This window comes from Dermacentor andersoni, chromosome 7, assembly GCF_023375885.2.
Source record: "Dermacentor andersoni chromosome 7, qqDerAnde1_hic_scaffold, whole genome shotgun sequence".
NCBI lineage: Eukaryota > Metazoa > Arthropoda > Arachnida > Ixodida > Ixodidae > Dermacentor > Dermacentor andersoni.
Window position 1 is genome coordinate 160,886,085 of NC_092820.1, and position 12,569 is coordinate 160,898,653.

At 45.0% G+C, this 12,569-nt stretch overlaps 1 protein-coding gene across 2 annotated transcripts; it reads right to left on the reverse strand.

Annotated features, from left to right (window-relative positions):
• Positions 1–4,419: 4,419 nt before the first annotated feature.
• LOC126533177 (translin-associated protein X-like) lies at positions 4,420–12,521 on the reverse strand. Of its 2 annotated transcripts, none has more exons than XM_055071880.1 (5): positions 12,414–12,521; positions 11,558–11,792; positions 9,450–9,583; positions 5,703–5,812; positions 4,420–4,930 (listed from the first exon to the last, which is right to left on the reverse strand). In XM_055071880.1, exons 1-5 carry the CDS (start codon positions 12,424–12,426, stop codon positions 4,538–4,540), a joined length of 885 nt encoding a protein of 294 aa, XP_054927855.1. In that variant the 5' UTR covers positions 12,427–12,521; the 3' UTR covers positions 4,420–4,537. The 2 variants fall into 2 exon arrangements, with proteins under 2 accessions (XP_054927855.1, XP_050036400.1); XM_050180443.3 differs by having other exon boundaries at positions 12,381–12,521.
• Positions 12,522–12,569: the final 48 nt, after the last annotated feature.

A 12,569-nucleotide genomic window follows, 5' to 3' on the forward strand; every position in this document is an offset into this window, starting at 1 on the left:
ACTTTCTAAGTATGCGATAACATTATTAGATTGTACCGTCTTGACCAATCTGAGCTACGACAGTAGCTGTCTACCCAACCATAGTAACTTTCTTGTGTATTCGCGCATGTGTACCAAATCTAGCAAAGATGGCCAGCGTCACTCAGAATTAAGGCACCGCACACCACCCGATCTTGAAGCTTAAGGTACTCCGCAATAACTTCATCATTATGTCGCCGAAGGAGGTAAAATTTCCATAAAAGGCTTCAGCGAAAATCTGTCCCATGTACACTTCAAGCAATCATCACGCCAATTCTCTGTAATTACCGCTAGATGGCGCTACATTACCGTTTCGTGCAGAGTTACTTTCCTTGCATATGCAGTAATCAGCTCTTAGTTTTGTGAGGCGGTGGGAACTGAAAGGCGGACGGTCGGAGAAGGGTATGAACACACGGAAGGGGGAATGGAGGCGTCAACCGCGGAAAGGTGGAGAGTCGGGAGGAACGGTGAAAAGGGACGGAGGAGGGAAACGGCTCGCCCGTCCCGTCAAGCTCGCTCGCTTTTCACCTTATGCTCAAAGATGCCGCTCGATAAGCGCGCTCGCCGAACGCGAATCTATTCACCTCTGTATCGTGTACTCGGGCGCGCGATGCCGCCGGAGCTTCGCGTCAACGGCGGCGGTGAAAACTTCAATAAATACTTGGAGCCGTATGTTTACGTGCTAGTACTGGGCCGGCTCTTGGTCGCATGAAGTGGCCGGCAATCGGTGGCGCTCGGCGACTTCCAAAGCCCAGCACGTACACCAGTTGTTTCTGGACAGCTCCAACCCAGTTGTCCAGTTGTTTCTGGACAACTGGGTCGGAGCTGGTCACTGCGCCCTCTCATCGCTCTAGATCGGTGAGTAGCCAGTCAGATGATGATGATATGTGGTTTTTAATGGCGCAAGGGCCAGTTGTGGCCAAAGAGCGCCAGCCAATCAGAAGGTGGCTCGAGCAGAGCACTTGTAAAGGATGTGGTCGAAATCTGCCCTTGGGGTTCCGCACAGAGCACACTCTGGCGAGAACAGCCCCAGGTGTATATAAGTGCTAGGTGGGCAGGGGAGAGAAAGGTGCGGGATTGTAGCTGGCGCCACGTCACTTGCTCCAATTTATAGTTAAAGATCCATGAGGTGGTGGATAACGAAGTCTTTGCTCCCTGAAATGGAGTGAGATTTCATGGTACGTAACCACTCTATCGCGGGCGCTTCCTGGCTCGGCTACCTGCCCTGCTCGGTTGACGTGTGCTCGAGCGGTGTCATGGCGGCTTCGTTATACCTGGGTGGCCTGCGTTTGATAGAATTTTGATAGCGGTTGTGTGAAACTTGCTATCACCGTTATTGCTTCGTCCTTCGAGCGAAACTGTAGTTAATTAAAAGACTGTTCACATTTGTGTGCTTCTAATTGTGAATGTTCAACAAAGCTGCCACTGCTTCTTAGAATACACGTTTCGCTTCCGTGTTATGACCAATTTTTCTGAAAGAGAGACCAACCATCCCTTAAAAAAAAAAAAAAAAAAAAAAAAAAACAGTCTTTAGTCCTTGTCGGCTGTTCTAATTGAGGCGAACGCGCGGTTGTAGTACAGAGCGCAGTCTAGGGGTGTGTTAAGCGGAACACGTGAGCTACGTTTACGAGATATATACACTGTTTCAAATAACACTAAATTGTGCAGTTGTGGCCTATCTTTTTCACTTAAAGACATTGTGAGAGTTTGCCGCATACATCCGAAACTTACTCAAAGTTAAATAACGAATGTTTTAGGCGTAGTTTCGTTAACCAAATAATTAAGGTGCAGCAAAACCTCGTTTCCCTATACGTGGCACCAAGAATTGACTTCAAGAAAGGCCCCTACACTACCCCTGTAAACATCCTGGGCTCCGCGATTTGACCAAACAAGTGGTACTATGTTGGTGGCCATCAATTGAATAATACTATCATGTATACGCATACCGAAGAAAATTTTAACGCACGAGCGTCAACCACTTGCCTCCATTTTTGCGGCCCTTGTAAGCTGGTTTGCTCTGTCCACTCATGTGTCACCGAGTTGACAAAGACGTGCGCGTGGCAAGGAACAAAGGCGAACGCGTTGCCGAGGGTTCTACCAGGAAATGGCACTAAGGAGTAGGCGGGGCTTTGGTGAGATGATGATGATCATCATCAGCTATCACACGCACCCACTACGGGGTAGCACAAAGAAACAGTGCCACCGGGCAGCCAATGAAACTAACGAGTGCTTCGAGGAAATGTGCGAACATAAAAATGTGCCAACTGAACAAGAACAACTGGGAAGCAATAACAATAAAGTGACATTAAACATTTAGATCACGAACCGCTGTGGTAGAGAACTTGGAGTATATATAATCAAGCGGGGAACGGGCGTTACGCGTGTACTTCGCCTTCCAACCACAGTCTGGTTAAATAAATAGAATAAAGAAAAAGCAGAAGTTTACATATGAACACAGCAGACAAAAGCGAAATATGTCGCAGCTAAGATAAAGCATAAAAATATATACGTGGCTCTGCTATAGCAAACACGAGAGACCAGTGGAGCTGGGGGAAGGCCAGCGATGTAGTGCCAAACCGCACACAACACACACGAGCGCCGGCGACGCGTCCCTACGGCGTCCGCCAAAAGGCGTCTACTACGGCGTCCGCGATTCGCACGCCCCTCCTCCTTCGCCTCACCACACACCTCGCGCGCCACAGGAGAGGGCACGCATCCTGGCTTGATCCGGCTACGTTCCTCGCTCGCATGCGCACCTCTCCTTCTCCCCCGCTAGGCTCCACCAACCCTCGCCGCGTCGCTATGCTGTGCGATGTTATTTTTATACAGTACTCTGTTTTCACTCTCTCTCTCAGCTCTCCCTCCTCCAGCTAGCAGCGAACGTCAAGAGAAACCCAGCGGGCTTCTAACAGCACCGCTTTAAAGAAAAAAAAAAGGAAAGAAAAAAAAAAACTCCGCTAATGGCAAGACTCGTGTATACAGCCAGCTTAGCGGAACATACTTCTCTCAGTGGAGCCTTCAGGAAGCCCTAGAACTTTTCCAGTCACTGTCCGACCTGATAATTTCGGCTCTTCATTTACAGCATTAAATGAAAGTGCAGGACTTTTAAACCCTACAAATATATTTGCAAGCCTCTGAGCGCCATATATTCGGTTTCATATCTACAATGTTGCGACGTGATGGAGCAGTAGTGGTAGTGACATATCGACACTCGCTCTGGCTCACTCGCTCGTCTGCTATGCTGCTACATCGGCTCTTACAAGGATGTAGCAGCAAAGCAGGCGACCGAGCGACCTGCAGCGTGTCAATACCTCGAAATGCCCTGCTCACACATAAAAAATTTCTGCGTCAAAACGTCACAACACAGTGACCTTGTGAGAAACAAGACCCAAACTGCCCGCAGAAAAGGTATTATAATGAAATGTTTAGTGCACGCTGATAATTGCTAGTATACTTTATAGGGTTTAGAGGTCTAGTACATTCTTTTAATGCAAGCATATTGAATCGAAGGTGTCATATATTCGTATTCTTTTAAGCATGTACCACAGTCACTGCTGCACTCGACTGCCACATGTGAAGTTTTCATGCTCACTGAAACCACTGTGCGCTCAATTCACCATTTATCCGCACTCGAAGCACGACATGTGCCGGGGTATATCAAATGCTTAAGTTAGTATACTGTTAGGCTTAACAGTTTTTTTTAATCACCTTTAGCAAGTAGCACAGTGTCACCACATGGGCCGGACTTGATCGAGTGATGTCCCGTACATGTGGCGGCACTATTACGTATTCCGTGCAGACAAAAAAAAAAAGAAGAAGAAGAAAGACTTCCCTTCACTGTGTGTTCAGTTGGAAGGCAAGTTCAATGCAAGTGACCAAGTCTCTAAACGGCACGTTTCAGATTGTTTTGTTTTTTTGAAGTGGCGAACAGCAACGTGTCAACATAGTCGTTCATTAACAAACATATGCAGCGCAAGAGTGGCAGTTTTGCCTGCAGGGCGAAACAACGACAGCAATAACAAGTTTAGAGTTGTGCTCCAGCTCCTCGGATGGTGTTCTAACCACAGGCGGGGCCGACAGGTTGGTGCAACACACCATGCCAGGCAACTGCTGCTGTGCACCATATACCGCACCTTGACCGATATACCAGGCGTCGATGAGGAGCGCTACAGCAACATCGCACTTGGACGGTGCATGGTTGATTAGCGACCATTGAAAGTACTTGATAGTTTGACGTTTTGTCCCTTCCTCTCAAACCAGACTATGCACGTGACGGTGCGCACAATGAACTTCTGTCATTTTTGCAGTCAAGCACACCGTCCATTCTCGGGAGACCACTACATGCATATACTGTCGATAGCGCAACAGCAGCGCGCCACAACGTGAATAAGCCGCAATAAACACGCAGAGCAATACCCTTTATTACCGTCCAACATTCGAATGGCAGTGTCTCGCACAAACAACAAAGAAAAAAAAAAAGTACGAAGTGTTGCTCCACAACATGCGTGGATTTTTTGGATCAACCACAGTCTGGAGATTCTTTCTCGGGTAATGGAGCACTGAACATGTCCGCAAGCATGTGACTGGGCATCTCTGAGCCGCGGACCTTGATGGTGTAGCAGGCGTTCTCGACTTTGCGAACGCTCTGGAAGAGCGTCCACACCTTGCGGTTCATCTCTCGACCAGCGGTGTTCCCGAAGCCGAGGAAACCCGTGTACACGTCACGCAGGAAACGGCACAGCACGAACGGTTCCTCCAGGTTACCCTGGCCGACCGCGTTGATGCACTTGCGCATCAGTTCGCCCGTCAGATCAGCAACGCCAAGCATGTAGTCCAGTGGTGTGATTTCCAGAGAAAACTTGCCGGGTGGCGTCTCTGACACGGGCTCATCGGCCATCTCGCTCTCGGCTGCCTGCGTGAATGAAAATATTTGTTCTGAACTTTGAGCGAACGACTCATTTTTGTTCGACTCAGTCTGCGAACCCTTCAAGGGTTCGCAGGCTTGAAGGCCTCTAAGCAAATTAACAGAGGTTCAATGTGGCTTTTCTCCCATGCATGGTTGCAGCTAAATACTGCTGGAGATGTCACAAGTATGTTGCCTACTACAAAACTCGCTAAAAGCGGTGGGAAGGGGGGGGGGGGGGGGGGGTCTACTCCAGGGCTGCTGTGTATGGCGGGGCCATGAGAGCCCTATGTTGAAAGCAATCTGCAATGCGGACAGTCTAGGTGCACCGAGGGCCGAAAGCTGTGTGTGTGCTATAGCACCTATATACTTGCGCGTCACCCGTGCTCACAAAGTGAAACGTCACAATAACTTTTTTACTACTGCAGAAACCACACGCCTCTCTCGACACATGATGTGAGGCAAACAGTGACAACATTGCAGACTGGATGCTAGAAGGAACACTATCGTCAGTGTCACCCAGTGCCAAACCATCTGAAGTGTGCACACTAATTGGGGAGGCCCCCACAGAGGAACGACACCTTCTTGCAGCCTCTCATTATCGTACCGTCGTGAAGCTTCGGAGCCAGCCTGACACACAAACTGGAATCCCAGAGCGCATGCACATTAGGCCAGTATGGACAAGCGCTTCCTGCTCCCAAAGAAAGGTACTTCATTTTCATTATTAAATTGACCCGCAAAGAATTAGGAGGAGTGTATAGCTATGCATACAAGTACCTACCTCTGCCTGTTCAACATACACCAGGGCCTTGTGAATCTCATCCAAGTTGACCAGGTGGCCATCTTTGATGTAGTGAAAGTAGGTCACTGCTTCGACGTACTCTTGAATACCTGCATGCAGGTAATGAACAGTCACAGCACCCATTACATGCACGACATCTAAGCAATCCTGTTCCTCTTTCATTGATGCATTCTGTGAAATAGGATATTTAGAGGCTTTGTAAACTAAAGCTAGTCTCCATGCTTCGCTTCACCAAGACTCAGCAGCACTCCAAAACCTATGGGGTCAAGTCAGTCAGCCAGAAAAGAGTGCCCGAAGAAGGGCTTGTTCAATATCCAGTGTCAATCGACTTAGCATGGTATGCCCGCTTGAAGGAAGGATTAACCAAGAATTGGCGGCTGGTGGCAACTGGAATTTGTGCCTGCCAGATGCCACAAATCTATTACTCAAGGAAATACATATATGGTCTTTGGAAAGTGGCATAATAGGAGGAAGTTATAGCTCAGGGTGAATACCGATGCCGCCCATTCGAATACATGTAAAATGCCTAAACGCTTTTAGGAGACACCCCTTGGACCAACTTGAATGAAATTTGTTGCATTTGTGAGAGAAAGCTAAATTCTAGCGACTGCAGGAAGCAGAATTTTCATTTACGGGTTGGATTCTTTTATAAAAATTGATGAAAATTGGTAACACAAAAATAAGGTGATGCATGAAATTTACATATCTGCAACTATGCACCAAGAACAGATACCATAGTTCTGTAGACTGCATCAGTTATGGTATCTAAAGTGGACAAACTTTATGTTCCCTTCAGGCGGCAATTATTTTCGTTGATCTAAAACTTAATTTCACCGCATTCCTTACATTTTCAGAATTATATAGAAAGCATACAGCTGCAGAATAGAATAACAATATTTAATTCTCTAATGAGTTTTGTCAAGTTTACAGAATGTAGACTACATATGAAAACTCACAGCAAAAACATCAGATATGAGAACATCAACTATTTTATATCTAGAAGGCTTGAAAAGCAACTGTCCAGCCGAGTGAAAATGATCTCTGGTGCAACCCATTGTGTAAAAAAACTAAAGAAGTGAACCCGCTGCATACAATGACATACTCACAGAATGCAAACATACCCCACCATCTGGTGCACTTTCCCACTTGTTCTACTAAAACATTTGGCACATTTCATTCATGCTTGCAGCACAATTCCAATCAGAAGAGTTTGAGATGTATGCAACACATTTTAAATATCATTACTTTCATTAATGCTTTTGCTGTTGATGCACAACCTTGCCGTACACAGTGCCTTAAAGGGATGTATTAACTTACAGCTTAAGTGGATTTATTACAATATTTACAATGGCTTTGGAGAAGCACTGCTCAGATAGTAATGGTATATTTTAGAGTAATGTATATTACAGCAATTTTATCTGGTTTTGATCTAGATTTATTAGGTGTAGATAACAGAATTGTGATGTGATAACATTTTGCATTGCTTAAATACAGATTTATAAACGTGACAATCTTGTTCTTCGAAAGTTAGAGATTTTCAACAATTTTTAATTAAGAATTGATGGCATAAATAAAAAATTACCTTCCTACAGTCACAAGATTTTAACATTTTTTTTAATGCAACAAACCTCATCAAATTTGGTGCAGTGCTTGCCAAGAAAAAAAATTCTCCGTTCCCATGCATTTAGATAGGAGCTCCTGAGCTACAGCTTCCTCTTAAGAATCAATACCAAAAAAGACCAAAACACTGCTGTTTCGTGGCAAAAAAGTGACATTGTGCTAGGTTCTTCTGCTACTCAACTTGCCATCTCTGCTAAAACAGGCATGTTTTAATCATGACATGTCTTGCAACACACCAACTTCATTGCGGCTAGCTGTCACAGGTTACTGGTCACGTGTACATTCCCATAACTTTTGCTTGGCACCAAGATTTTCATCTATAACAGCCTGTGTGTGACTCACCTCATTTACTACTTCCTTGTTAGGTCACTACTTCTGCCACAAATACTAACCCTCTGTTTGATTTACAGAAAAAATACGCCCATTTTATTTGTGGCGTGAGCTTTCATTGCCCACCAAAACCACACCTTAAAAAACTTGACACTCCGAATTTCGTTGCATTCTTTCTCTCTTTCTTTGCCTCTTTCTCTCACTCTGAAATTCACAGATATTTTTAATTATTGGTTAGCTCTCGCCAATATGAAGGAATTAAACCGAAACAATGTTTCTATCTGCTCCTGCAAATTTTGAGAAATACAACACCCATCACCTGAAGCAATGGCATGTGCTCCATACCCGTATAAATTGTAGACAGCAAATGATATGTCACATATTCCCTAGCTCGCTGAATGTGCATAAAATCTAAATTGTTAATGAAAGCACTCCTCCTGCTCTGTATAACATTTACATGCTGGAGTGATTCATCATACAGCCTTCCTATGTTACCTTCTCCTTGACCACGTGGACTCAATTTAAGTCAACTTTCTTTATTGTGTTAGAACTATAATCTGTTCATTAGTTCAACTGACAATGCCATGACAATATTCATGTTTGTTTTGTTTTCATATAATCGCCTTCAGATATAGCTATCTCAATCCTTTTCTGTTTGCTGCTGCTGCTGCAGATGTGTCAGTTTCCGCCATCTTTCGCTTTGTACTGCATGCAGCCATTTTGACAGGTCTTGGCCATTCGGACTAATCAAGTAACCGTTTTCGGTGACTTGTATTCAAATGCCATGGAATGTCGTGTTCTGACGCCATGTACTTTGTTTTGGAAGATAAAGTTTGTGACTGATTGATAAAGGAAGAGGATATTTTTCAAATACCGACATTGTTCAGTGCCACTTCTGGACACAGTATTTGCCCTCTTCCTCTAGCACGAATCAAAAGCATGTGTCGCCTGGGGCAATAGGAAATATGCAAAATACTGGAAGTAAGCTTTTGCATACCATTTGGTCGCCACACACAAAATGGCTGACTTTCCACTCACAGCGTAATTGGGCTGAGAGTAGGCTTGCAAACAGCGAGGACATAGCAAGGAAGAGATTATGGCAAGAACAGCTTCACCACCTCGGGCCCTCCTGCTTTCACTGTTCCCACTTTTAGGGTCATGTCTGCCATGTTGTGTGGGTCAAACTAGGTGTGTGAGGAAGTGCACATTCAGAGCTTAACTCCTACAGATGGGCAAGAAATGAGGATTTTCTTGGCGGGAGGTACGGCACTTTCAATTTTTCTCAGGAAGGCAAAATGTCCAATGTGGAAACAACAGAGTGCACTGCAGTTGAACCATCACCAGACAGATGGCAGCACCTTTCATTCCTCTGAGAAAACTTGCATTTAATGTGTGGCACTTCCATGTAGGAAGCAGAGCACTTCCGATTTACTTCAGGTGAGGCAGGCAAGCACTGCAGCTATCTAAATGTTATCGAACAAAACACGCTGTGGTATGCTACTTCTGTATGTATCTGAGTGGGAACAGGCCGGCGTAAATTCACGCACACGAGCAACTACTGTACGCCCATCAGATTGCAGTCACTATGGGCCGGGATTCAAACCCACGACCTTGTGCCTGGCCCCCAGAACACTATAGCAACAGACGGAACCGCAATGGTGCACCTCCAAGGTAAACTGCTCGTGCATAAATCGTGGGAAGGACTGTTGTTCACCTCACATGATACAGCAAGGGCAAAAATAGTGCGGGCAAATTGAGCATGTATGGCGCATATACCTGGGGAAAATGCCCTCAGGTACAAGTAGTAGCTCTGTCCTCTCAGCTCCATTGCAATCTCTCTCAGTGTAAACATGCTGAGCTCGCAGAGCTTCTGGTCAGCTTCAGCGAGTACCTTGTCCTTTTGATCATCTCTGTAAAAGAAAAATGAGGAAAAACAATCTTTTTGGGCCAGATGTATAGAAACATGCTCTCTCACACATACCAGGTGGTTTATCTTTTTATAGCATCACGAATTTTTTTCAATTCTGTATAGAATCCCTGAACTGGATTGCTCAACGAAGCAGACATTACTTGTGCAATAAATCAAAATACATAATTAACTATTTAACTAATTAGTTTTAACTGATTACTTTACAGCACATATTATGATTGACTGAGCAAGTTTTCATAGCATATCCACTTGGATTGAATTCTGAGAATCCTACTGGTTTCAAGACATTCTGTCAAAGTTGCAGCAAAAATGCACTGCTGCTCCACGTACATTTTCTAACCATTTTCAACCAAAGTGCACACCACTTCTTTGACACCAAAAACTGGTATGACTGTGTTTCAGCAAAGGGGGTAAGTTCATCCACCAATACACAGCTTGGGTCTTTGGTGACATGGTGAAATTTGGAGTTATCTGGTGCCTCAGATGCGTGGGTCAGGAGCAAACCTTCCAAATGCCTGCACCTCACCAAAATAACATGTACAAAAGATTAATAACAGCCCCAACTCACCATCTAAGAACTGAGAAGCAGCAAACTGTTCACGGATCACAGTGACATTTTTATGACTCTGGAGTTGCAAGTTTTGCCTGCTTCAAAAACTCATATAAATAAACTTGCTCTAAACGGGTATCCCTCTAGTGTCCTCTTACAATCAGTAGACTTCCAAGCATACGGCCGACACTGACAAGTAAGAGTTCACAGTTTATTTCTCATAGAAAATTCCATAACTTTTTTTTGCAATGTTTAGTAACTTTCTTTATTAAACATTCATAAAATCTTGCATTCATAAACTTTATGGAAATTTTTAGCAAGTTGGCAGGTATGCTTCTGTATCCTGGCATTTTCGTGATGTTACAGTCTGCTTGCACAGAGGACAGTGCCACATTTCTTTTTAAACTACAGTAAGAAACTCTACAATATCTGGTGAGTTTGCTCGACTTTTTCACAGTAGCTATATTGTGCCAGAATTTCACTGTCGCAAAGAGCAAACCAGTCAAGAGGCTGTTGAACAATAAAGATGTGCTCCACCTAACTGACTGCGGCAACTGCATTTCAGGAACAAAAATACATGGCAGCATACCCGTCAACAAGTTCTTAATAATCTTATGAGAGCGATGACAGATGCAATGGCAAGCATTCTGCCACGGAGTGCACCTGCAAAAGTATCAAGGATAGGTGCATGCTTGCTGAGCGTCCTGCACTAGGACATCCCATACAGCTTGACGTAGCCCTTGCTACGTATCTGCTCCCAACACAAACAGAAATGTACAAGCATGCTTTTGAGCAAGTGCCATGTAACTTTCATCTGCTGCATTTGACTGTTGTCTCCTGTGGATATGGTGTGCGTAATCTGATTACAGTAAGCGGTTCTAGTGATAGACAAGCTGATAAGCAGCAAGGGCTATGTTAGGCTGAACAGCTTAGCAGACTAAGTCTGAAAAGGAGAACACTCCGTAAGCAAAAGCCTACCCTTCCTAGTTTCATAGGTGCTGTCATGGTGGTGTTATGTTATATGGGTACCACACGGCACACTTTTGATCGCGATCGGTTCCTTTGTTTAAAGTGCGTGAAGGAGCCAATCGCGATCGAATGTGGTCGTGTGACACAAGTATTAGAAGCTCTTGTGATATTATGTGACACTCTCCAAATACTTGGGAGAGCCGTACATCACATACACTCTGAAGCGCGCTTAAAGACGAGTCCGCCTGGTTATGAACCATCGCGGGGCAACAGGTTCGTCTCTCTCATTCCTCAAAATATCTGATCCGTGAGAGCAAACTTTTGGAGGCAAACTACTGAAGCACCAGCTTTGATCAAGGGGCTTTAGACAGGACACAAACTCTGCAGAAAGTGTTTGATGATACAACACGTGGGCTTCATAGTGGCAATACTAACTTCATTATGCGATGAAGAAGGAAGATGATGCGCTTGCTCTCGATGGTCACATCGCGGCCCAGTTTCACGAGCCGCTCGTAACGGTCGTAGCGATCGTCCAGCTCCACTTGAAAAGCCCTGAACATCTTGACAACTGGCAGGGACTCGTCCACGTCAGACTGACGTTTATCCTCAGGCTTTCGCTGCTTGTTACGCGAGGACCAATGACCTCCCCTGTCATGGCCTCTGTCATGTCCTGCAAAAAGACGGGCGGCACTCAGGGTTTCTTCGCATATCTATAGGAACCACAAGTTGGGCTCAAACTAGCACATTCTTTTCCTCGCCGGGAAGCACTGACTGCTATTTCAAAGCCACAACCGAGTCTTTTCCTCGGCGATTTCTTTGGACTTTGCCTATCGATAGCAAGATTAATTCTGTAGATAACATTCTAAATCGATACCACAAATAACGGTGAGTTGAAAGCGAAATGAGTTGTTCTTGACTGCAAGTCCGGAAGCGAATACAAGCTTAGAGCGCGTTCTTCGTGCCTCATGCCAGCGGTTGAACGCTTCAACACTATGACATAAGTCGACATATTCTGCAGTCAGCCGAAAATAACAGGACGCATGTCGCCTAGCGACAAGATAAGTTCGGACAGCTAACTGAGGTATCCGATGCCTGTTTCTCCTCGGCAAATATGTGAACTTTTGCGAACAGTAGTTCAACGTATCGAGTGAACGCGCGAGTCGTGAACCCCGAATGAAACGGCAAAGACGGACGCATCAACATTTTCTTTCTTTTTTTTCAGACACCGTTCGCGAGAACAAGCAGCCGGTGCACTTGCCTCTATTGTAATGACCCTTGTCATGAGTCCTACCTTCTCCTGTCATAATTCAATTTAATGGGAAATTATGTCCTACAAATGTTAAACTACGCGTGAACAACCGCACAACACGGCTGTGTTGTCAAAGCGGTGGTGGCGACGTCAGGCGACGTGAAAACAAATGAAGGATTGAATTGTGCTATTCTGACG

What these genes read in the sequence shown, in the direction of transcription:
- LOC126533177 (XM_050180443.3), bottom strand. Translation starts at nt 12,426, where the DNA reads ATGACAGGAGAAGGTAGGACTCATGACAAGGGTCATTACAATAGAG. An exon ending in CAAGGGTCATTACAATAGAG is followed by an intron (nt 11,793 to 12,380) that starts GCAAGTGCACCG and finishes GTCTTTTTGCAG; the next exon opens with GACATGACAGAGGCCATGAC. An exon ending in CCTGAGGGCATTTTCCCCAG is followed by an intron (nt 5,813 to 9,449) that starts GTATATGCGCCA and finishes ACCTGCATGCAG; the next exon opens with GTATTCAAGAGTACGTCGAA.